The following is a 26,002-nucleotide window of genomic DNA, read 5'->3' on the forward strand; positions in this document are numbered from 1 at the left end:
AATAAATAGGGTAATAAATTCATACAATTTTAGACCGTTGGCAACATGTAGAGACGGTCTCTACCCAACAGCGGGCTCACAGTCTAGAAGGGGGAGACAGAGAACAAAACAAAACATATTAACAAAATAAAATAAATCTAATGAATATGCACAAATAAATAGGGTAATAAATTCATACAATTCTAGACCGTTGGCAACGTGTAGAGACAGTCCCTACCCAACAGTGGGCTCACAGTCTAGAAGGGGGAGACGGAGAACAAAACAAAACATATTAACAAAATAAAATAAATCTAATAAATATGCACAAATAAATAGGGGAATTGTGAGCCGGAAATCGTACATCCGTTCAGTCGCATTTATTGAGCGCTGTGTGCGAGGCACTGGACTAAGTATTTGGGAAAGTACAAAATAACAAGCAGCACTTTAGAGTGGATAGAGCATGCGCCTAGGAGTCAGAGGGTCGGGGTTCTAATTCCGGCTCTGCCCCTTGTCTGCTGTGTGACCTTGGGCAAGCCACTTGGCTTCTCTGTGCCTCAGTTACCTCATATGTAAAATAGGGATGAAGACTGTGAGCCTCACATGGGACAATCTGATTACCCTGCATCTACCTCAGCACTTGGAATAGCGCTTGGCACATAGTAAGCGCTTAACAAATACCATAAATATTATTATTATTAGAGGCCAGGGGTTCAACGATGAGGGCATTTAGACCGTGAGCCCACTGTTGGGTAGGGACTGTCTCTATATGTTGCCAACTTGTACTTCCCAAGCGCTTAGTACAGTGCTCTGCACACAGTAAGCGCTCAATAAATACGATTGATGATGATGATGAGGGGATGGGGCACCCAGTAGCGGTTGGGGGGGGTGGGTTTCCCTGTTGGCGCTTGGGCTCTTGGCACCCGAGGAAGGAGTTGTTCGTGGTTACAGTTTGCTGGAGGGGAGGAGGAGGAAGAAAGGGAGGAAGAAGGGAGGAAGGGGAGAGGTGGGGGGACAAGAGGGAGGCAGAGGATGGGAAACCTACCAGATTCCCTGGAGTGGCCCCTGGGCCCCAGCTAGACTGGGGTGGAGCTCCCAAAGGATTCCAGCGCTTCCCATGGATGGGCCTGGGCTCTGCTCGGCAACCAGGGCCACACCCAGGCGCGGCGGCAGGCCCGGGGCAGGCCCACGCACAGTGTTGGGTGGCCCGCCGAGAGGCTCGCACCCGGGACTCTCCGGTCCCATGGTGGAGGGCGGCCTAGCGCCGTGGAGAATGGGAGGGAGCGGGGCCTGGACAGTGATGTCCGCTTGGCCGGGGGAGTTTGAGGTGTTCGGCCACGCTCTTCCCACTGGAAGCCGTGCTCGCTGTTCATTGTTCCCGACGGGGAAGGGTTTCTCTTCCCCGTCTTCCCCACCTGGGATTGGCCGCTCCGGGGGCAGGGGCCTCACGTCACTGACCCTTCCACGGGCCCTCTCTGGGCTGGGAGCCACTGCCTGCCAAGGATGCAACCACACGTGCCCAGCTTCCTCTCGGAGGGCGAAATTCCTTTCTGGTAGGGGAAATGGGGCCGGGCCCGAATTTGGAGATGCGGGGCCCGCATCTGGGCAGACCCCTGGTTTATTCCCTCAGACCTCCACCCCGCCAACAGAGACGGCTTGGGCCTTCGCCCACCGGGGCAAGACGGCTCCTTACTGGCCTAGTGGGGTGAGTCCCCTCAGATCGTCTCACTCATTCATTCATTCAATCGTATTAATTGAGTGCTTACTGTGTGCAGAGCACTGTACTAAGCGCTTGGGAGAGGACAATATACATCAAATGCTCCCCTGGGCTGCCAAGGTCAGAGACTCCTCTTGTACGTAGGCCACGGCCGCCACGTCGCTCCCTCAAATGCCAGAGTCCCAAACGCTCACCAGGAGCCCTGGATTACGGAGGGCAGGATCTTGCCGGTTTTCCAATCCAGGAGCCATGGTGAGGCAGGGTTGGGATGGATGCCTTGGGCTATATGTGAGGTATGTGTGCATGAGGTGGGGAGAGTGGGATGGTTCATTCATTCAATCATATTTATTGAGCGCTTACTGTGTGCAGAGCACTGTACTAAGCGCTTGGGAAGTACAAGTTGGCAACATACAGAGACGGTCCCTATCCAACAGCGGGCTCACAGTCTAGAAGGGGGAGACAGACGACAAAACAAAACATATTAACAAAATAACATATCCTCTATTCATTCCTGTTCTAGAATAATCCCTCGGTCCACGGCTGGATAGAGGAACTGCCGCCCCAGGGCTGCTCCAGTGGCTACCAATCAACCTACGCATCAGGCAGAAACACCTCACCCTGGGCTTCAAGGCTGTCCATCACCTCACCCCCTCCTACCTCACCTCCCTTCTTTCCTTCTCCAGCCCAGCCCACACCCTCCGCTCCCTTGCCGCTAATCTCCTCACCGAGCCTCGTTCTCGCCTGTTTCGCCGTCGAACCCCGGCCCACGTCATCCCCCTGGCCTGAAATGCCCTCCCTCCCCACATCCGCTCTCTTCCTCCCTTCAAGGCCCTACTGAGAGCTCACCCCTTCCAGGAGGCCTTCCCAGACTGAGCCCCCTCCTTCCTCTCCCCCGCCTTACCTCCTTCCCCTCTCCACAGCACCTGTATATATGTATATATGTTTCTATGTATTTATTACTCTATTTATTTTACTTGTACATATTTATTCTATCTATTTTATTTTGTTAATACGTTTTGTTTTGTTCTCTGCCTCCCCCTTCTAGACTGTGAGCCCGCTGTTGGGTAGGGACCGTCTCTATATGTTGCCAACTTGGACTTCCCAAGCGCTTAGTACAGTGCTCTGCACACAGTAAGCGCTCAATAAATACGATTGAATGAAGGAATGAATGCGAAGGATTGGCCCTGCCTGGCTGGGAGAGAGGAACTCCACGTTCACCTCTCAACCCGGCCAAGCTCTGCTGGCCTCCCCAGACTGAGCCCCTTCCTTCCTCTCCCCCTCGTCTCCCTCTCCATCCCCCACTTCTTACCTCCTTCCCTTCCCCACAGCACCTGTATATATGTATACATGTTTGTACATATTTATTACTCATTTATTTATTTATTTATTTTACTTGTACATATCTATTCTATTTATTTTATTTTGTTAGTATGTTTGGTTTTGTTCTCTGTCTCCCCCTTTTAGACTGTGAGCCCACTGTTGGGTAGGGACTGTCTCTAGATGTTGCCAATTTGTACTTCCCAAGCGCTTAGTACAGTGCTCTGCACATAGTAAGCGCTCAATAAATACGATTGATGATGATGATGATGACACAGAGCTGGGCCATATGGGTCAGTGAGGACAGAACCGTGCTGAGGGAAGGGCAGTGTGGCCTAATGGAAAGAGGCTGGGGCTTGGGAGACAGAAGCCCTGGGTTCCAAACCCGGCTCTGCCACTTGTTTTCTGCTTGATCTTGGGCAAGTCACTCTACTGTGCCTCATTCATTCGTTCAGTCAATCAGTCGTATTTATTGAGCGCTTACTGTATGCACAGCACTTTACCAAGCACTTGGGAGAGTATACTATAACAATGAACAGACACATGCCTTGCCTGCAATGAGCTTAGTTTCCTCATCTGTAGCCCACTCTTTTAGACTGTGAGCCCACTGTCGGGTAGGGACTGTCTCTATATGTTGCCAACTTGAACTTCCCAAGCACTTAGTACAGTGCTCTGCACACAGTAAGCGCTCAATAAATACGATTGATTGATTGATTGATCTGTAAAATGGAGATTCAATCCCTCTTCTCCCTTCCACTTCGACTCTGTCCTATTGGATTTTTTTTTTTGATGGCATTTATTAAGCGCTTACTATGTGCAGAGCACTGTTCTAAGTGCTGGGGAGGTTACAAGGTGATCAGGTTGTCCCACGGGGGGCTCCCAGTCTTAATCCCCATTTTACAGACGAGGTAACTGAGGCACAGAGAAGTTAAGTGACTCGCCCAAAGTCACACAGCTGACAGTTGGCGGAGTTGGGATTTGAACCCATGACCTCTGACTCCAAAGCCCGTGCTCTTCCCACTGAGCTACACTGCTTCTCGATTAACTTATTAACTCAGTAGGGCCTTCCCTTCAAGGCCCTATTGAGAACTCACCTCCTCCAGGAGGCCTTCCCAGACTGAGCCCCTTCCTTCCTCTCCCCCTCGTCCCCCTCTCCATCCCCCCCATCTTACCTCCTTCCCTTCCCCACAGCACCTGTATATATGGATATATGCTTGTACATATTTATCACTCTATTTATTTATTTATTTTACCTGTAGATATCTATTCTATTTATCTTATTTTGTTAGTATGTTTGGTTTTGTTCTCTGTCTCCCCCTTTTAGACTGTGAGCCCACTGCTGGGTAGGGACTGTCTCTATATGTTGCCAACTTGTCCTTCCCAAGCGCTTAGTACAGTGCTCTGCACACAGTAAGCGCTCAATAAATACAATTGATGATGATGATGATCAAGACGGATTAACTTATATCTCGTCCAATCAATCAATCGTATTTATTGAGCGCTTACTGTGTGCAGAGCACTGTACTAAGCACTCGGGAAGTACAAGTTGGCAACATATAGAGACAGTCCCTACCCAACAGTGGGCTCACAGGAACGGTGCTTGACACATAATTATGGTATTTGTTAATCACTTACTGTGTGCTGGGCACTGTACTAAGCGCTGGGGTGGACGCAAGATAATCAGATTGGACATAGTCCCTGAGCCATGTGGGGCTCACAGTCTCCACCCCCATTTTCCAGATGAGGTCCCTGAGGCCCAGAGAAGTGAAGTGACTTGCCCAAGGTCACCCAGCAGACAGGTGGTGGAGCCAGGGTTAGAACCCACGACTTTCCCACTCCCAAGCCCGTGCTCGATCCGCTAAGCCATCCTGCTTCTCCTACTAAGCGCTGAACAAATACCGGTTATTCCTATTCTTATTGAAAGGAAAAGGGATGTGGCTAGGTATTCATTCATTCATTCAATCGCATTTATTGAGCGCTTACTGGGTGCAGAGCACTGTACTAAGCACTTGGGAGGTACAAGTCGAGTTCCTGTCCCCTCCCTCAGCTCTCTAGACAGACTTGGATGGCAGAGAGGGGGATGGAGGCCTAGAGGGGGGTGGGATTATAATGCCCCCTCACCCACCGTGCCCCCGCCCAGGATTACGATGCTGTGCTCTTCAACAGAACAGTGCTTTGCACATAGTCAGCGCTTCATAAATGCCATTATTACAGAAGCAGCGTGGCTCAGTGGGAAAAGTGGGAAGGAGCCCGGGCTTTGGAGTCACGGGTCATGGGTTCAAATCCCAGCTCTGCCACTTGTCAGCTGTGTGACTTTGGGCAAGTCACTTGACTCCTCTGTGCCTCAGTTCCCTCATCTGTAAAATGGGGATGAAGACTGTGAGCCCCACGTGGGACAAAACCTCATCACCTTGTATCCCCCCTCCCAGCGCTTAGAACAGTGCTTTGCACATAGTATCAAGCGCTTAGTACAGTGCTCTGCACATAGTAAGCGCTCAATAAATACGATTGATGATGATGCCCGCCCCTCAGGCTGCAGCCCACTGCCCTGGTCTGCGTGGCTGCCCAAGGGGGCTCCTCCAGAGGAACAGGGGGGGAGAAGCAACATGGTGTAGTGGACAGAGCACAGGCCTGGGAATCAGAAGGTCATGGGTTCTAATCCTGGCTCTGCCGCCTGTCTGCTGGGTGACCTTGAGTCAGTCACTTCACTTCTCTGGGCCTCAGTGACCTCATCTGTAAAATGGGGATGGAGACTGCGAGCCCCACGTGGGACAGGGACTGTGTCCAACCCGATTGCTTGTACCCCACCCCACTCTCAGTACAGTTCCTGGCACATAGTAAGCACTTAAAGACCATAATCTTTCTTCTTATTATTATTTTTGCCCAGGTAGGCTGGACAGAGCAGATCGGACAGTGAACCGTACCACTGCTGGGCATCTAGGCTTTTAGACTGTGAGCCCACTGTTGGGTAGGGACTGTCTCTATATGTTGCCAATTTGTACTTCCCAAGCGCTTAGTACAGTGCTCTGCACATAGTAAGCGCTCAATAAATACGATTGATGATGATGATGATCTAGGCAAGAAGTCGGGGAGTCTAACAGCCCCCGCTCGGACTCTTTTGGAAAGCCCCCGATTCTTCAGGACTGTGAGCCAACCTGATCACCTTGGAACCTCCCCAGCGCTTAGAACAGTGCTTTGCACGTAGTAAGCGCTTAATAAATGCCAGCATTATTATTATTATTATTATTCTGCAAGCCCGGGTGGTGTCAGCTGCTCTCCGAATGCCCTCAGTTTGCCACACCTGCAGTACTGCCAAACCAAAGGGTCTAGATCTCCCTCCCCTATCCCAAGCTAAACGGAGATCAAGGAGAAGATTCAATCCCTGTTCTCCCTCCTGCTTGGACAGGGACCAAGTCCAATTTAATAATAATAATAATAATAATAATAATAATAATATTGGCATTTGCGAAGCGCTTACTATGTGTCAGGCACTGTACTAAGTACTGGGGTAGATACAAGATAATTGGATTGGATACAGTCCCTGTTCCAGATAGGACTCACCATCTTAATCCCCATTTTACAGGGAACTGAGGCTCTGAGAAGTGAAGTGACTTGCCCAGCACCACACAGCAGACAAGCGGCAGAGTCAGGATTAGAACCCAGGTCCTTCTGACTCCCAAACCCATGCTTTAACCACGCTATTTCCCTGATTATCTTGCACCTACCCCAGCGCCTAGAGCAGCGCTTGACACATAGTGAGTGCTGAAGAGGGAAGCAGAATGGCCCAGTGGAAAGACCACAGGCCTCGAAGTCAGAGGACCTGGGTTCTAATTCCGGCTCCGCCCCTTGGCTGCTGAATGACCCTGGGCGAGTCAATTCACTCCTTTGGGCCCAAGTCCCTCATCTGGAAAACTGGGATTTAAGGCTGCGAGCCCCATGTGGGATAGGGATTGTGTCCAACCCGATTAGCTTGGATCTACCCCAGTGCTTAATAATCAATCAATCAATCAATCGTATTTATTGAGCGCTTACTCTGTGCAGAGCACTGTACTAAGCGCTTGAGAAGTACAAATTGGCAACACATAGAGACAGTCCCTACCCAACAGTGGGCTCACAGTCTAAAAGGGGGGCTAAAGTCACAGTCTAAAAGTCTAATAAGCCTGTGAGGCCCATGTGGGGCAGGGACTGTGTCCAACCCAATTTGCTAGTACCCACCCAGCGCTTAGTACAGTGCCCGGCACACAGTAAGTGCTTAACAAATACCACAATTATTATTATTAATATGGTGCCTGGCAAAAAAGAAGCTCTTAAATACCAAAAAAAAAAATAAAAATAAAACAAACCACCCCAACCAAATGCCATAATCGTTATTTGTAATGATTGTCAAGGTTGGAACAAAGGGGCTCTCAGTGCGGGCCTGACTGAAGATGATAGAGACGGGGGTTGTTGCCCTGCCCGGCTGGAGCAGACCAGCCTTTGAGCTGGTACTATGTGACACTCCCGCCGGCAGGCAAACCCCAAGATTATGCCCGGGGCTGCACCTGCCCAAAGCCACTCCCTGGCGCGGATGGGCTGGTCGACGCGGGCGACCCGGAGTCTGCGTCTGCGGAGATGAGCCGTTCAAGACGGCTGCCCACGTGGCCCCGCGCCGCCCCCCGCTTCCCCAACCTATTCCCAGCTGCTGGGAATGGGGAGACCGCAGCAGGCCCCGTTTGCTTTCCCGGAGGCACCCGGGGGGAGCCCGCGGTCAGCCCGGGGACACGGGGCCCGCTGCGTTCGCTCCCCGGGACAATGCGGCATTATGCTCTAATTGCCCTTCCTCGTTCTCGGTTTGCAGCCCTGAGCTAATGGAGGCTCCTTCCTTCCTTCCTTCCCTCCAGCCCGGCCTGCTCGGCCCACTGCAAGGCCGTGGCCAGAGAGACGGGTTGGGCTCCATGCCGTGTTGCCTGGTAGAGAGCCCGGCTGATAGCAATCAGGGGTTATTAATAATAATGACAACGACATTTGTTAAGCCCTTACCGCACCGTACTAAGCGCTGGGGTGGATACAAGCGAATCGGATTGGACACAGTCCCTGTCCCACGGGGGGCTCACAGTCCTAATCCCCATTTTACAGATGAGGTAACGGAGGCACAGAGAAGTGACTTGCCCTTTAAGCCCTTTAATACCATCAAAAATCCCCCCAAAACCCTCTTAAAACAACAACCGTCCCCGACCCTTCCTCAGCCTCTCCCTCTGGTTTCCCCCCTCTCTCTCTCCCTCCCTCCCAGCTGTGGTATTCCCCGAGGTCACCCCAAACCCAAACACAGATAGTACATCCGTGTGCCTTTGGCACTGCCGAATCTTGAACTCCTCGCTCCCTCGCCCTGTGTCAGTCTGCCCAGCACCAATGCTGGGGTCTTTGGGGAAGAAGGCGGTGGGTTGGGATGACGGACTGCTCTACCCCACCCCATCCTTGGCTTCACTCCACTGTGGAATAACAGGGTCCAGAGCAAGAAAGGGTCTCCCCGCCTTGTTGGCCGATGCCACGGACCCCTCAGGACGGAGGATTACTGTTAAATAATCTTATGGTATTTGTTAAATGCTTACTATGGCCCAGGCGCTGTACTAAGAGCTGGGGTGGATACAGGCAAATCGGGTCGGACACAGTCTCTGTCCCACATGGAGCTCACTGACTTCATCCCCACTGTGCAGATGAGGGAACTGAGGCCCAGAGAAGTGAAGTAACTTGCCCAAGGACACACAGCAGACCTGTGGCGGAGCTGGGATTAGAACCCAGGTCCTTCCGACTCCCAGGCTTGGGCTCTAGCCACTACGTCACACTGCTTCTGCTTGGAACTGAAGGTATTTGTGGCTGGCCTGAGGGGTGGGGGCAGGGGGCTCCCTGCTGGAACTCACTTCCCACCTTGGTCCTCCCCAGGCCCAGCCGGTCGACCTTCCATCTGGCCTCCCGTCTTTTCCTCTGTCAGCCCTACGGTTGGGCCTTTCCTCTGCCTCCTGTTCCCTTCCCACCGCAATCCCTGGCCTAGCTCACGGGGCCCCGGGGAGCCGAACAAATCGCTCATTGTTCGATCCTCTGGGCTCTCGGAAGGCAGAGCGCTCAATTAATACCAGAGATGGCCAACTTTCAATTATCCACGAGCATGGTGGCAGGAACAGCGTAGATAATTGAACCCTTTGGATTATCCAACTGCTTTCCACCTCCTCCAATCCCCCAATTCTTACTGGAGCTGGCAAACTGCATAATTGTCTGCTTCGAGATCCCCCTCCGGCCCCTCCCGGGCTCCTGGGATGGGCTAATAACCAGCGGAACCACCAAAGGCTAATGGGGGGGAGAGAGGCGGCGGCGGTGAGGGCCTGGATAATGCACAAAGTGGAGGAGCAGCCGCAGGATAATAGAGAGTTGGCCAAATTAGCGTGGTTCTCTCCACTGGCCAAACCAAACGGCATCAACCACCGGCGCCTGTTCCGCCGAACCACTCCCAGGCTGAGCCGCAATTTTTCGCGGCTCGGGTGGGTCCCCCTTCATCGGGGCGGCGGGGCTTGAGGGGGAGACGTCGCCTACCGAGTCTCCCCTTCCCCCCCTTCAAAGCCTTATTTAAGGTCCGTCTCCTCCAAGAGGCCTTCCCAGACTAAGCCCGTCTTTTCCTCATCTCCTACTCCCTTCTGCGTCACCCTGGCTTGCTCCCTTTGCTCTTCCCCCGTCCCAGCCTCACAGAACTTATGTCCATATCTGCTATTTTATTTATTTGTATTGATGTCTGTCTCCCCGCCTCTAGACTGTAAGCTGATTGTGGGCAGGGAATGTGACTGTTTATTGCTGTATTGTACTCCCCGAAGTTCTTCATACAGTGCTCTGCACAGTAAGCTCTCGGTAAATACAACCGAATGAAGAACCCGAAAACCGCCCTTTCATCAATCAATGGTATTTACTGAGTGCTTACTGCATGCCTTCTAGACTGTAAGATCATTTTGGGCAGGGAATGTTGTCTGTTGATTGTTGTACTGTCATCTCCCAAGCGCATAATACAGTGTTCTGCACTCTGAACCTGTACTTGTACTCCCAGGAATAATAATAATAATAGTAGTGGTATTTGCTAAGAACTTATTACATGCCAAGCGCTGCTCTAAATGCTGGGGTAGACTTGAACTTGTACTCTGAACTTGTACTTCCCAAGCACTTAGTACAGTGCTCTGCACACAGTAAGCGCTCAATAAATACGATTGATGATGATGATGATGCTCTGCACACAATAAGCGCTCAATATATAAGATTTAATGAATGAATGAATTCAATCGTATTTATTGAGCGCTTACTGTGTGCACAGCACTGTACTAAGTGCTTGGGAAGTATGCAACAGAATGAATGAATGCAGAGCCCTGGACTAAGCACTTGGGAGAGGATAATTCACTGAGAGGTGACAGACACATTCCCTGCCCTCAGTGAGCTTATGGACAGCCACAATCCTTCCGTTTTTCTTGTGATCCCTTGGCCTTTAGTCATCTTACTGTTTTGACCATCTCAACCTTTCCTTAGGTATCTGTCGTCAGCCCCCTTTTCCCCCTTAATCATAATAATAATTGTGATATTTGTTTAAGCGCTTACTATGTGCCAAGCACCGTTATAAGCACGAGGGTAGATACAAGGCAAACAAGTTGGACACAACCCCTATCCCACATGGGGCTCACAGTCTTAATCTCCGTTTTACAGGTGAGGGAAGTGCCCAAGACCACACAGCAGATGTGTGGCAGAGCTGGGATTAGAACCCACGTCCTTCTGACTCGCAAGCCCGTGCTCTTTCTACTAAGCCACGCGGACTGTGAGCCTTGGGTGAGTCAGGGAATGTGTCTCAGTGTGTTTTTCCAAGAAGTTAGGACGGCAGTCGGCACAAAGCAGATCCCGGGTAAATACGATCGAGAGGAGAAACGGCACTCGTTTCCAGCCCTCTCTGCCGGAGGCCTCCGTTCCTTGAACCACCTGTGTTTGAGCTGTGAGGCCCGAGAGGGCGGATGAAGGGGTCACGGGGCTGATCGGGCCCGGGGAAACCAAGCGCTCAGAGCAGATTCCCCAGCACTACCCCAAAACACACACACACGTACACACACACACACGGCTCCTCTGGGCTATTGCCAGGCCGGGTTTGACTTATCGGGTGCTCATTCGGGAAAGGGCCCTGGATCAACTCTCCAACGCGATACTTGCCAACCGGGAAACGTCAAGTAGCGGGTCCTCAGCATCTGAGGATTCGCAAAGCTGTTTTCGGAGAGGATCAGCTCCACGTCTTCATTCCTGAGAGAAAGCACAACAACAAGCGAGATTCATCAGCCTCGGTCCCCGGGGGGAATTCCTCCATTGAGTGAGGGTGGGTGGGACGGGCCAGGAACAATAATAATAATAATAATAGTGGTATTTGTTAAGAGCTTATTACGTGCCAAGCGCTGCCCTAAACGCTGGGGTAGACATAAGGTAATCAGGTTGGGCACGGTCCCTGTCCCACATGGGGTTCAGTCTTAACCCCCACTTTACTGATGAGGGAACTGAGGCACAGAGGGGCGAAGTCACACAGCGGGCAAGGGGTGAAAGCGGGATTAGAACCCAGATTCTTCTGACATCCAGGCCTAGGCTCTATCCACTAGGCCACACTGCTTCTTACTGAAAACACTGAACAGTGACACTTTAGCCCTGGAGCCCAGTCCCGGGAGGGTGCGGCTGGGGGATTGCTGGGGTCTTTCGAATGGAAAACCAAAACTGTGCCCAAGCCAGACAACTGACTGTAGGCAATTAGCAGTCCAATCCCTCAGACAAGAGCACTTTGCCTTTTTAATCCAGTTAGGAGCCTGCTGTGCGGAGGGGATCGATAACATCACATCGAACGAGCTTCACTGAGCATGAGCCTACCTTGCACACAGGCTCTAAAAGGCTGCCCTGGCATGGGCCTTAAACTCACTGTGCGTCGGGAACGTATCTGCCAACTCTGCTGTACTGTGCTCTCTCTGCTGTTCTGCACACAGTAAGCGCTCAACAAAATACCACTGATTGATCTCACAGCATCTCCTGCTCTTAATCAATCAATCGTATTTATTGAGCACTCATTCTGTGCAGAGCACTGTACTAAGCCCTTGGGAAGTACAAGTTGGCAACATACAGAGACGGCCCCTACCCAACAGTGGGCTCACAGTCTAGAAGGGGGAGACAGAGATCAAAACCAAACATACTAACAAAATAAAATAAATAGAATAGATATGTACAAGTAAAATAGAGTAATAAATATGTACAAACATATATACAGGTGCTGTGGGGAACGGAAGGAGGTAAGATGGGGGGGATGGAGAGGGGGGTGAGGGGGAGAGGAAGGAAGGGGCTCAGTCTGGGAAGGCCTCCTGGAGGAGGTGAGCTCTCAGTAGGGCCTCTTACTAGCGCTCTGTCCCATTTGCTGTGACCTTTATTCCTGACTTGACAGTATTATGCCCTCTGTGAAATTTGCCATTTTCATTTTTTTTATGGTACCTGTTAGGGGCTATGTTGTTTTTTTTTTTTGGGGGGGGGGCACATTGGTATTTGTTAAGCACTCACTATGTGCCAGGCACTGTACTAAACCCTAGAGTAGATACAAGCTAATCCGGTTGGACACAGTCCATAGCCCACTTGGGGCTCAGTCTTCATCTCCATTTTACAGATGAAGTGATGATAACAGTAATGATTGTGCTATTTGTTCAGTGCTTACTATGTATGCCAGGCACCGTATTAAGCGCTTGGGTAGAATCAAGTTAATCTGGTTGGCCACAGTCCCTGTCCCGCGTAGGGCTCCAAGCCTTAAACCCCATTTTCCAGATGAGGGAACTGAGGCCCAGAGAAGTGAAGTGACTTGTCCAAGCTCACCCAGCCAGACACGTGGCGGAGCTGGGATTAGAACCCAGGCCCGGGCTCTTTCCCAACTTGTACTTCCCAAGCGCTTAGTACAGCGCTCTGCACACAGTTAGCGCTCAATAAATACGATTGATTGATTGATTGATTGATTTCCCCTACGCCAGACCGCTTCTCGGAAAAGCAATTTCCGAAAAACTAAACACTGAGAATGGGACCCCGTATGGAGCCAGCCCAGAGTTGTGAAGGCAGGATTGGGGCGGGAGGGGCCCGCTTCGGGGGGCTCGGTGGGGCGGCCTGCTTTGGGAAGGGCAGGGGAATCGGCCGGGGGGGATACCTTGTCACAATCCCATTCTCAGCCAGGATGAACGCTGCCGCGGGATTGGCGGCCCGGATGAGGCTCTGGAGTTGCCCGAGGAGCGGGTGTCTCTGCTCCAGCGTGTGGCTCGTGAAGACAACGTTGCTCACCAGGCCTGTGGGAAGAAATCGTGTGTGAGGGAGCGGACAGGCAGTTGTGTACGTTCGATGCACGTGCCCCGCACATGTCTGCACTCACAGAATCAATCAATCAATCATATTTATTGAGCGCTTACTGTGTGCAGAGCACTGTATTAAGCGCTTGGGAAGTACAAGTTGGGAACAGCGTGGCTCAGTGGAAAAAGCCCGGGCTTTGGAGCCAGAAGTCATGGGTTCTGATCCCGGCTCCGCCACTTGTCTGCTGTGTGACCCTGGGCAAGTCACTTCACTAGGCCTCAGTTCCCTCATCTGTAAAATGGGGATTAAGACTGTGATCCCCACGTGGGACAACTTATCTCGTATCCCCCCAGCGTTTAGAACAGTACTTGGCACATAGGAAGCGCTTAACAGATGCCATCATAATTACTATTCCCCACAGCACTTATATCCAGAGCTGCAATTCATTGATTTATATTAACGTCTGTCTCTCCCTCTAGGCTGAAAGCTTGTTGTGGGAAGGGACGGTGTCTCTTTATTATTGTATTGCATGTACTCTCCCACACAGTAAGCACTCAATAAATACGAGACAGACGTTAATAGAAACCAGTGAATGAGAGATATGGACATGAGTGGTGTGGGGCCGGGACGGGGGATGAAGAAAGGGAGCAAGTCAGGGCGATGCAGAAGGGAGTGGGAGAAGAGGAAAGGGGGGCTTCGTCAGGGAAGGCCTCTTGGCGGTGATCATCATCATCAATCGTATTTATTGAGCGCTTACTGTGTGCAGGGCACTGTACTAAGCGCTTGGGAAGTACAAATTGGCAACATATAGAGACAGTCCCTGGTGATGTGCCTGCAGTAAGACTCTGAAGCCGGGGAGAGTCATTGTCGGGACCAGGTGCGAACGGCTCACGGCTCATCATCGTCTTGACAAGCCCAGTCCCTCGTCCCCCATGCCCTGCAGAGCTCTTGGCCAGCGGCTAGCGTGGCATCTGCCGTGCCCCCGCTTACTGACCAGGCTCAGGGTAAGGGTCTCCAGCTCGGCGCCCCACTGACCCAACACTAGTGCCGGGGGAGCTTGGGGAGAGGCGCGGTGGCCTCGTTACGGTGATGCCAGAACACAGCTGTGACCAGTGGACCGGCTGTGAGACCTCCCTCGCCCTCAGCTCGCTCTTCTTCCAAGCCTCTCCTGGATTCCCACTTGGCAGAGGAGAAACGAGGCAGGAAAAGTAGCCCAGAGAAAAATTGGTGGCAAGAGCCGGGGCGGGGGGGGGGGGAGATGCAATACTTGCTAGGACCACCTTGCCTTTGAACTGGGCCCCCCGAGATGGAAGCCCCAGGAAGGCTGGTGAAAAACATTCAGGTGTCCTGGTGACCGTGGAGGTGATGACCATATGGCCCCCAGAGGGGCCCTTCTGACTTAAAAAATATTTTTGTAATGGTGTTTAAGCACTTACTATGTGTAAAGTACTGTTCTAAGCGTGGTGGGTAGTTACAAATTAGCTTGGAGACAGTCCCTGTCCCACTTGGGGCTCAAAGTCTAAGTGGGAGGGAGAACAGGAGTACAGAGGCACAGAGAAGTTAAGGGGTTGGCCCGAGGTTACACAGCAGGCATTTGGGAGAGCCAGGATCGGAACCCAGGTCCTCCGACTCCCAGGACTATGGTATTTCCACTAGGCCGGGCTGCTTGAAATCTCGTCGGGGCCGGGGGTGGGTACGGCCACATGCCCTAGGGGTGGACGCAGGGTGGAGAGAAGAGAGGCAGTGTAGCCTAGTGAGTAGAGTCTAAGCCTGGGAGTCGGTAGGACTCGGGTTCTAATTCCGGCTCTGCCGTTTGCCTACTGTGTGTGACAAGTCACAACTTCTCTTAGCTCCCTCGCCTGTAAAATGGGGATTAAGAGTGTGAGCCCTGTGTGGCACAGGGACCGTGTCCAATCCAATTATCTTGTATCTACCCCAGCACTTAGTACAGTGCCTGGAACATAGTAAGCGTTTAACAAATGCCATCATCATCATTATTATTATGATCTCCCCCAGCGCTGAGTACAGGGCCTGGCACATAGCAAGTGTTTAACAAATACCATCATCATTATTATTATTATGATCTCCCCCAGCGCTGAGTACAGGGCCTGGCACATAGTAAGTGTTTAACAAATACCATCATCATTACTATTATTATGATCTCCCCCAGTGCTGAGTACAGGGCCTGGCACATAGTAAGCGCTTAACAAATACCACAAAAAAAGAGAGGGAGGAGGAGGCAGGGACTGGGGGATAGGCCAGGCCTGATGGCTGGCTGGAGCGGAGCCAAGCGTGGGCGGGAGCCATGGCTGGCACAGTGGCTGGCACTCAGAGCGCCCGATCCCCGCTGCCTGGCAACCCCACCACCCCAGGGTCCGTTACCCGGCCGCTGGAATCGGCCGCCTGTCTGCCCTCGCCTCCGCCCGGGGCCTCACCGTGCCCGTCAGCGGGCACGGGTGGAGGGGCAGAGAACTGTCCTCCGGCAGAGCTCTCTGGTTTGAGACACAGCCTCCGGAGCGATTTCTACCATTTCATCGATTGCCCCGGGCAAAGCTGAGTGGGGGCAGGCTGGGCACCCTTAACGACGCCCAAGCAAGATCCCGGGATTCTGCTTCCTCTGCCACCCATGGCGGCCGGTTCCATGCCAACGTGGCCGAGTAGGTGGGCTGGAATCACGGTGACGCGGCTCCTTTGGGAGGCGTCACTTTTTCTCGGGCTCTCCGCGGCTTTCTTCTCGCCCACTCTCCCGAGCTGTCCTCGGGTGGCCCGGGTTTAAAGGCGAAGGCAGAGAAGAGAGACGAAGTGGGTGTACAGGATGGGAACCACAGAGGATTTTTGTTGTTTTGGGGGTTTTTTAAATGGTATTTGTTAAGCGCTTACTATGTGCCGAGCACCGTAGAAAGCGCTGAGGTAGGTACAAGCAAATCAAGTCGGACACATCCATATCCCACATGGGGCTTGCAGTCTCCATCCCCGTTTTCCTGAGGAGGTCTCTGGGGCCCAGAGAAGTGAAGTGCCAGGCAGACAAGTGGAGGAACTGGGATTAGAACCCAGGTCCTTCTGACTTCCAGCCCCGGGCTCTACCCACTAGACTCCACTGCTCCTCGGTCCTGCCGAATCCCAAGTTTCCTCTGAGTGTCCCGGAATAACGGTAGTGTCAGAGCCCTGGGCTGGGTGGACCGGAGAAATCGGGATGAGCCGTGGGCTCAGCAGCCAGGAAGACCACCCAGGGTACTGACCGCCCTCCCTTTTGAGGGGAGGCCTCCTAGTCATAGCAAGGAATCTAGCAGGATTTCCCAAATGCCCATTCCATCCAGACTCCTCCAGGACCAGGAGCAAGAGCGAGGTGGGACACGTGCCTGTAATGGGTGGGGAGTGAACGTGGCCTACTAGATAGATCCCAGGCCCAGGAATCAGGACCTGGGTTCTGATCCCACCACGTCTGCTGCTGTGTGACCTTGAGAAGCAGCGTGGTTCAGTGGAAAGAGCACGGGCTTGTGAGTCAGAGGTCATGGGTTCTAGATGCAGCTCCGCCACTTATCAGCTTTGTGACTTTGGGCAGGTCACTTAACTTCCCTGTGCCTCAGTTCCCTCATCTGTAAAATGGGGATTAAGACAATGAGCCCCGTGTGGGACAACCTGATTACCTTGTATCTCCCCCAGCGCTTAGAACAGTGCTCGGCACAAAGCAAGCACTTAACAAATACCAAAATTATTATTATCATTAAGTCACTTCTTTTCTCTGGGCCTCAGTTCCCTCATCTGTAAAGTGGAGATTAAGAGTGCGCGCACCCCATGGTGGACTGCGTCTCATCTGCTTAACTTGTAACTACCCCAGAGCTTAGAACAGTGCTTGGCACATAGTAAGTGCCTAACAAGTACCTTCATTATTATTATTATTATTATTATTATTATTATTATAACTATTGTCACAACTTCTCTGTGCCTCAGTTCCCTCATCTGTAAAATGGGGATTAAGACAATGAGTCCTGTGTGGGACAACCTGATTACCTTGTATCTCCCCCAGCGCTTAGAACAGTGCTCGGCACAAAGTAAGCACTTAACAAATACCAAAATTATTATTATCATTAAGTCACTTCTTTTCTCTGGGCCTCAGTTCCCTCATCTGTAAAGTGGAGATTAAGAGTGCGCGCACCCCATGATGGACTGCGTCTCATCTGCTTAACTTGTAACTACCCCAGAGCTTAGAACAGTGCTTGGCACACAGTAAGTGCCTAACAAGTACCTTCATTATTATTATTATTATTATTATTATTATTATTATTATTATTATTATTATTATAACTATTGTCACTTAACTTCTCTGTGCCTCAGTTCCCTCATCTGTAAAATGGGGATTAAGACAATGAGCCCCGTGTGGGACAACCTGATTACCTTGTATCTCCCCCAGCGCTTAGAACAGTGCTCGGCACAAAGCAAGCACTTAACAAATACCAAAATTATTATTATCATTAAGTCACTTCTTTTCTCTGGGCCTCAGTTCCCTCATCTGTAAAGTGGAGATTAAGAGTGCGCGCACCCCATGGTGGACTGTGTCTCATCTGCTTAACTTGTAACTACCCCAGAGCTTAGAACAGTGCTTGGCACATAGTAAGTGCCTAACAAGTACCTTCATTATTATTATTATAACTATGATAACGTCCCAAGTTATAATAATAATAATAATAATAATAATAATAATAATAATAACTTCCCAAGTAGTCCTCCTACTGTTGGTTTGGGTCCAGTGAGAGTCACAGCGCTCCTGCTCTGTTTCCAGAGTCCCATGCAAACATTCCAAGGGTTGGCATTGCCAGTTGTCTCTTCCTCTTCCTGGTGGCTCTTGACCAGTGTCCCCGGCATAGATGGGATCGCTCATGTTCTCCCCGTTGCAGAAAAAAATAAAATCCAAACCCCAACCCCCATCAAAAAGCAGGCCAAGACAGGGTGAGCTAGTGAGGCCGTCAAGGGGTAATCTTATAAACTGAGAGAGAGGCCACAGGGTCACGGACATCTCCGGGGGTGGAAGCCACAAGACGCAAATCAAGAAGATTTGATTTGGTGGGCAGCTCATTTCTAAACTCGGGGTAGAGGTGGTCTGGAGTGTGGCCTGGTGACCCACTGGAGTACGGATCCAACCTTGCTTTCCTACCGGAACTGTGGGACTCTGGGGCTTTGAGGGAGGGCTTTTGAGGTGACCTCCCGTCCCCACCAGATGAAGAAGCGTCCGAGCACTGGGCAGAATCACGCTGAGCCGAACTGACTGCTTTCATCCCTTTCACGGGGGTGGGAGTCGGGGGAAAATGCTCCAAAAATCGCCCCGATGCTTAAAAGCACAATTCCCTCCTTGCTGGCCTTGACCTCGTTATCTCCGTTTGAACTGAGGTCCGCCTGAGGCCTAGGGAGGCTGGCTGGGTCTCTGTGGCTGCGGGCGTCTGTTTGGGGCCTGGTGCTGGCGAGGGGCTCAGCGGGGTGGCGTGGCTTTGAATCCGGCTATTTGTTTTTGCTTCTTCTGGATTCCTGCTGGCCGGGCCGGCTCCGGAAACCTGCCCTGGCGCATCTCCCGGCAACAATGGTTATTTCATCAACCTCCCAGTGGTCTGGAAAGCCGTTCCGGGGGCTGAGGCCCCCCCCGGTGAGCTTGCTCGAAGCCGCCTCTCCTCCTCCTCCTCGGCCGCAGTGGTAGTGGTGGTGGTGGTGGTTGGGAGGCACTGGGTTTTGCAGGGGGTCCTTAGGAGCCACGGTGAGGAAGGGGATGACGGAAGAGCAGTTCTGAGGGCCACCGGCTCGAACCATGCCCATCTGCCCGCTCTGGAGGACCCCCATTGCAGGCCCCCCGATCTCAGGGCTGGCTGACACTCCTGTGCTAGCCTGGCTACAGCCGTGAGGAAATGAAAACTCCACGTACCCCGACATCCCTGGACCCGGTACTGTGCATCACAGGTCAAGATGGGGGGGTGGGGCCTAAGAGTGAGGGGCTTTTCCCCACCCAGGGTTCGGAAGACCCGGAGGTGATCTGGGGGCAGGAGGAAGGAAGAGAAGCGCTCCGCTTACCTTGTGAACACTGATCGAGGAATTTAGGAAAGAGAAATCTGGAAAGGAAAAAAAGAGGGAGAGAAAAAAAAAGGAGAGCTGCTTCATTCTTGCTGGGGTTAGGACCAGCTTAGCCGCCGGACTGATGGGTTCAGAGTCAGGACAGATGTCTCTCCGTGGGGATTGGGAGGGCCAAAGGGAGAGGGGAGACAGGGAGACTCGTGAGAGGTGGTATCGCGACCTCTTCCCTCCCAAACGCAGACCAGTTTCTAACCCCGGGTCTGCCCCTTGTCTGCTGTATGACGCTGGGCAAGTCACTTCACTTCTCTGGGCCTCAGTTCCCTCATCTGTCAAATGAGGTTTGAGACTGGGAGCCCCACGTGGGACAGGGACTGTGTCCAACCCGATGTGCCTGTATCCACCCAGTACTTAATACAGTGTCTGGCACATAGGAGGCACTTAACAAATACCATAAACAAATACCTTTCCAGCCTAAAGCCCCCCTGGATCACAGGTGGACGGTGAGTGTGGAGAGAGCAGGGTGGGAGTCCAAACACCCAGGTTCGAGACCCCCCCAAACTGTCCGACTACTTAAGCTACTCAAACCTTGCGGGGCAGGGAGTGGGGGGATGCCTCCAGCAAAATCCTCCCTGCTCCTCCCCCAGCCTGGGCCCCTGGAACACTCTGTACCTGAGAGGAAGGTGAATCAGCCCAAGTGCCAGATCAGGGAAAGGGAATTCTCAGCGGCACCAATAACAAGGAAGTGGAGGGGGAAGGGAATGGGAATTCCAGAACGCTACTGATCTCAGGAGCTCCTCCCCATCCCCCCCTTCACCCTGCTCTTCCAAACAAGTGGGGTGCTGCCGTTGGTCTGACTTTTGGAGGCTCTGGGAATACCAGTAGGCAGAGGGAGCATGTGCGGTCTGTTAGCAGCGCGGCTCAGCGGAAGGAGCCGGGCTTTGGAGTCAGAGGTCATGGGTTCAAATCCCGGCCCCGCCAATGGTCAGCTGGGTGACTTTGCGCAAGTCACTTAACTTCTCTGGGCCTCAGTTACCTCCTCTTAAAATGGGGATTAAGACTGTGAGCCCCCCGTGGGACAACCTGATCACCTTGTAACCTCCCCGGCGCTTAGAACAGTGCTTTGCACATGGTAAGCGCTTGATAAATGCCATCATTGTTGTTGCTTTGCTGTTTACCAGGCAAAGGAGGTGGCACCTCTGCCACCTTCTTCTTCCCTCGGGATTGAAGCGGGCCTCACGCTTCCCGGTACAAGTGGCCAGGCCTGCCAGCAGGAGCCAGGAGCCACTGTCCAGCTGGGAAACCACGAGGGGTTGGGCCTGGGGCTTCAGTCAAGCCCCCTCCCTCCCACCACCATCATCATCAATCGTATTGATTGAGCGCTTACTATGTGCAGAGCACTGTACTAAGCGCTTGGGAAGTACAAATTGGCAACATATAGAGACAGTCCCTACCCAACAGTGGGCTCACAGTCTCAAAGTGGGCCGGGGGCTCTCAGGGCCTGTGCCCCATTGCTGCTCGCAGAAGCAGCATGGTGTAGTGGATAGAGCCCGGCGTGGGAGACGGAAAGTCACGGGTTCTAATGGTGACTCCGCCACTTGTCTACTGGGTGACCTTGAGCAAGTCACTTCTCTGGGCCTCATCTGTAAAATGGGGATACAGCCTGTGAGCCCCTCAGGGGACGGAGACTGCGTCCAACCCGATTTGCTTGTAATAATAATAATAATGGTGGCATTTATTAAGCGCTTACTATGTGCAAAGCACTGTTCTAAGCGCTGGGGAGGTTGCAAGGTGATCGGGTTATCCCACAGAGGGCTCACAGTCTTAATCTCCATTTTACAGATGAGGTAACTGAGGCACAGAGCAGTTAAGTGACTTGCCCAAAGTCACCCAGCTGACAATTGGCAGAGCCGGGATTCAAACCCCCGACCTCTTGACTCCAAAGCCCGAGCTCTTTCCACTGAGCCACGCTGCTTGCTTTTCAACGCTTACTACAGTGTGTGGCACATAGTAAGCACTTAATAAATACTGTATTTATTATTATTATACCCAAATGGAAAATGTACCTTTCCCTGACTGAGGGTGTGGGCAATAAAAATAATAATAATGGGGATAAAGATGCCGCTTGCCTTCCACAGAGTCGATACAGACCTCTCTGATCACCTTCAGAGACCCCTGGGACCTTTTTCTACTTCCTGGCTTTTCTCTCCGCAGTAAGGCAACATGAAGCAGCTTTGGAGTCAGAGGTCATGGGTTCAAATCCCGGCTCCGCCACAAGTCTGCTGTGTGACCTTGGGCAAGTCACTTCACTTCTCTGAGCCTCAGTTACCTCATCTGTAAAAATGGGGATTGTGAGCCCCACGTGGGACAACTTGATCACATTGTATCCCTCCCAGCACTTAGAACAGTGCTTTGCACATAGTAAGTGCTTAACAAATGCCATTATTATTACTATTATTATTATTATTATGAAGCAGTGTGGCCTGCTGGATAGAACCTGACCCTGGGAGTCAGAAGGACCTGGGTTCTAATCTCGGCTCTGCAACTTGTCTCCTGAGGGACCTTGGGCAAGCCACTTCTCTGGGTCTCAGTTATCTCATCTATAAAACGGGGATCAAAACTGCGAAACCCCATCTGGGACACAGACTGTGTCCAACCTGATGATAAATATCTACCCCAGTGCTTAGTACAGGGCCTGGCACACAGCAAGCACATGAGTAGGGACCGTCTCTATATGTTGCCAACTTGTACTTCCCAAGCGCTTAGTACAGTGCTGTGCACACAGTAAGCGCTCAATAAATACGATTGATTGATTGATTGAGAACCACCGTGGCCTACTGGACAGGCTGCCATTTGTGAAATGGGGATGAAGAGAGTGAACTCCATGTGAGACAGGGACTGTGATCAACCCGATTTGCTTGTATTCATTCACTCATGCTATCCTATCTATTGAGCACTTTCTGTATGCAGAGCACTGTATTAAGCACTTGAAAAGTACAATTCAGCAATAAAGAGAGACAATCCCTGACCATAATGGACTTACAGTCTAGAAGGGGGAGACAGACATCAAAACAAGTAAACAGGCATCAATCTAAATAAATAGAATTATATATATATATATATATACAGATATATCTACATATATAAAGAATTATATAGAATTATATATAAGTGCTGTGGGGTGGCAGGGGGGAAGAGCAAAGGGAGCGAGTCGAGGTGATGCCGAAGGGAAGGGGAGCTGAGGAAAAGGGAGGCTTAGTCTGGGAATGTGGCAGAGGACCTGGATTCTAAACCCGGCTCTCCCACACGTCTGCTGTGTAACCTCGGCAAGTCACTTAAATTGTCTGTGGCTCAGTTCTCACATCTGTAAAATGGGGATCAAGACCTTGAGCCTCACGTGGGACAGGGACTGTGCCCAGCTTGATTATTGTGTATCTTCCCCAGGGCTTAGAACAGTGTTTGACACATAGTAAGAGCTTAATAGCACAATTATTATTATTAGCAAGCCTTCAGTGAAAACCAATGATTGTTTGACAGGCCAGAAGGTCGACCGTAAGCTCGTTATGGGCAGGGAATATGTCTCCTAATTCTGTTGTATTGGACTCCCCCGAGCGCTTAATCCAGTGCTCTGCACATAGTAAGCACTCAATAAATACTATTGATTAATGGATTGTGTAGCTTTGTGTCCAGCAAAGTTGGACATTGTCTTTTAACCATTTCTGGGGAAATGTCCAAAATAGTAGTAAGAGGAATAGCATTTATTCGCCGGGAAGAAATCCCCGGGTGAGAATTGGTCCCGGGCCCTGGCCCCACTCCAAGGGGCTTGCAATCCCTGCTCTAGACGGCAATCTCTTTGTGGGCAGGGAATGGGTCTGTGTATTATTGTACTGTACTTTCCCAAGTGCTGAGCACATGGTAAGTGCTCAACAAATAAGACTGAAGGAATGAATCCCCAAATGGGATCCTAAATAGGTTCTGTGGGCCCGGAGAGTTCCTAATGTAGCCCCAACTGAAATCGGGGCCTGTACACGGACCTGCTCCCCCTGGGCCGGGGTATGGAAAGGTGATTCGTTCACTCAATCGCATTTATGGAGCACTTACTGTGTGCGGTGCACTGTACTAAGCGCTTGGGAGACTACAATACAACACTAAACAGACCCATTCCCTACTCACAACGAGCTTACAGTCCAGAAGTCGATCAGTGCCGTCGCTCCGGCTGGGGAGTCCTCGGCAGCCCTTGAGGCCGACGAGCCTAATCTCTCCGGAAAGCCAACCACAGTTTAGTTCCAAGAATAGTAATGTTCGCCTTTCAGGCAAAAGTCCCACGTCAATTAGATCGGAGACGGAGTCAGAAGCCGGAGTCTACAGCCAACTCTTGGCTATTCCTCTAGACTGGAAGCTTGCTGTGGGCAAGGAAGGCGTCTGTTATATTGTTCTACCGAACTGTCCCCAGCACTCAGTAAAGTGCTCTGCACGCAGTAAGTGCTCAGTAAATATGATTGAACGAGTGAATGAATTATTAATTCATGCAGAATAATGTTAATTATAATTAATTTTGTTATACTGTCCTCTCCCAAGCTCTTGGTACATTATTCTGCATGCAGGAAGCGCTCCAGGATTGACTGATCCATGTCGTCATCATCATCATCATCAATCGTACTTACTGAGCGCTTACTGTGTGCAGAGCACTGTACTAAGCGCTTGGGAAGTACAATATGGCAACATATAGAGACAGTCCCTACCCAACAGTGGGCTCACAGTCTGAAAATCCATGTCGAAGGCAGGGAGCAATGGCACGGATAATACAAGACAAAGGATGATGCAGAATAATAATAATAAGGGAGTAGCTACAAGCTAATCAGGTTGGACACAGTCCCTGTCCCACATGGGGCTCATGGTCTGAATGTCCCTTTCCTACCTCAGTGCTGACACAGCCCCCCAATTTGCCCTCACGCTACCCAAGGTAGCCCCCAAATAGAGGGTGGCTTCGTCCCCTTTGGCCCGGCATGACTGGACATTTATAAAAACGATCTCCTCTTCCCTCCGCTGCTTCCTATGGCTTTCCCATCCTCTCCCGCTTCACCCATGCTCCGCGCTTGGCCTGATTCCGGCACCCGTTAGGAGGAAATTGTCCAGTCCCTCGGGACCAAAGGGAAGAGCTGGCTGGGGAGGTGACGGCCCTGCGCCTGGTAGGACCCCCATTCCTGAAACAGTTCACCCCTCTTGCATCTGTCCCTGGCTCCTGGGAAAAAGGGTCAAGGACAACCGGAAGGCTGGACCCGGAGGACGCAGGGAAGACGAGACGTACTCTCGACCGCCCTTGTTCTTTCGGTTGTTTTCCTTTCCTTTCCCCGCTTGAAGCGTCTCAAAGACAGTGTGGCGCTTCCCCTTCCGGCCAACGTTCCCGCTGAGCTCGGGGACGCCGGCGGGAGGGCTCAAGTTCCTCTGCCACATTCAAACACCCGAGAAACCCAATCTATCCCGCGGGGATCTCTCCAGCCGCTGGCCCCGCTCCCAGGGTGGGGACTGGATAACAATCCTAATAATTGCGGTATTCGTTAAGCACGTACTATATGCCGGGCCCTGTACTAAGCGCTGGGGTGGATACAGACAAACCGGATTGGACACAGTCCCTGTCCCACGTAGGGCTCACGTTCCCAATCTCCATTTCGCAGATGAGGGAAGTGAAGCCCAGAGAAGTGACGTGACTTGCCCAGTAGGGTTACATAGCAGACAAGTGGTGGAGTCAGGATTAGAACCCATGACCTTCCGACTCCCAAGCCTGTGCTCTAGCCACACTACACCATGCTGCTTCTCATGGGCAGCATGCCCCAGTCCCCATTTTACAGATGAGGTAAATGAGGCCCAGAGAAGTGAAAAGACGTGCCCTAGGTCACACAGCAGACAAGAGGCAGAGCCAGGATTAGAACCCATGACCTTCCGACTCCCAGGCCTGCTGCTTCCCATGGGCACCATGGACAGGAGGAGCCCATTTCCCCAGGATCTTCTACTTCTTGGCCACCTGTTGGAGGCTCAGGGGGTGGGGGGCAGCTGAGTAGGGTTCATCACATGTCTACTGTATGACCGAGCAGCGTGGCTCAGTGGAAAGAGTCAGAAGTCTTGGGTTCAAATCCCAGCTCCGCCAATTGTCGGCTGTGTGACTTCTTTGGGCAAGTCACTTCACTTATCTGGGCCTCAGTTCCCTCATCTGGAAAATGGGGATTAAGACTGTGAGCCCCCCGTGGGACAACCCGATCACCTTGTAACCTCCCCTGCGTTTAGAACAGCGCTTTGCACATAGTAAGCGCTTAATAAATGTCATTATTATTATTATTATTCTCTGGGCCTCAGTTACCTCATCTGTAAAATAGGGATGAAGACTGTGAGCCCCCCCGTGGGACAACCTGATCACCTTGTAACCTCCCCAGCGCTTAGAACAGTGCTTTGCACATAGTAAGCGCTTAATAAATGCCATTATTATTATGATTAAGTCGTTTCACTTCTCTGGGCCTCAGTTCCCTCACCTGTAAAATGGGGATGGAAAGTGTACGCCCCAAATGGGGCAGGGACTGTGTCCAAGCCAATTTGCTTGTCTCCACCCCA

At 51.6% G+C, this 26,002-nt stretch overlaps 1 protein-coding gene across 2 annotated transcripts in view; it reads right to left on the bottom strand.

The window, feature by feature from the left end:
• C4H20orf194 (chromosome 4 C20orf194 homolog) overlaps nucleotides 1–26,002 on the bottom strand; it is a 188,235-nt gene that overhangs the window by 13,538 nt on the left and 148,695 nt on the right. For both annotated transcript variants that reach the window (XM_038745460.1, XM_038745459.1), the window contains exons 29-31: nucleotides 19,403–19,440; nucleotides 13,212–13,347; nucleotides 11,213–11,299 (exon numbers count right to left, since the gene is read on the bottom strand). In XM_038745460.1, coding sequence (XP_038601388.1) covers nucleotides 11,213–11,299; nucleotides 13,212–13,347; nucleotides 19,403–19,440 — 261 coding nt within the window. The remainder of the gene's footprint in view (nucleotides 1–11,212; nucleotides 11,300–13,211; nucleotides 13,348–19,402; nucleotides 19,441–26,002) is intronic.

Source organism: Tachyglossus aculeatus, chromosome 4 (assembly GCF_015852505.1).
Source record: "Tachyglossus aculeatus isolate mTacAcu1 chromosome 4, mTacAcu1.pri, whole genome shotgun sequence".
In the NCBI taxonomy this organism is placed as follows: Eukaryota; Metazoa; Chordata; class Mammalia; order Monotremata; family Tachyglossidae; genus Tachyglossus; species Tachyglossus aculeatus.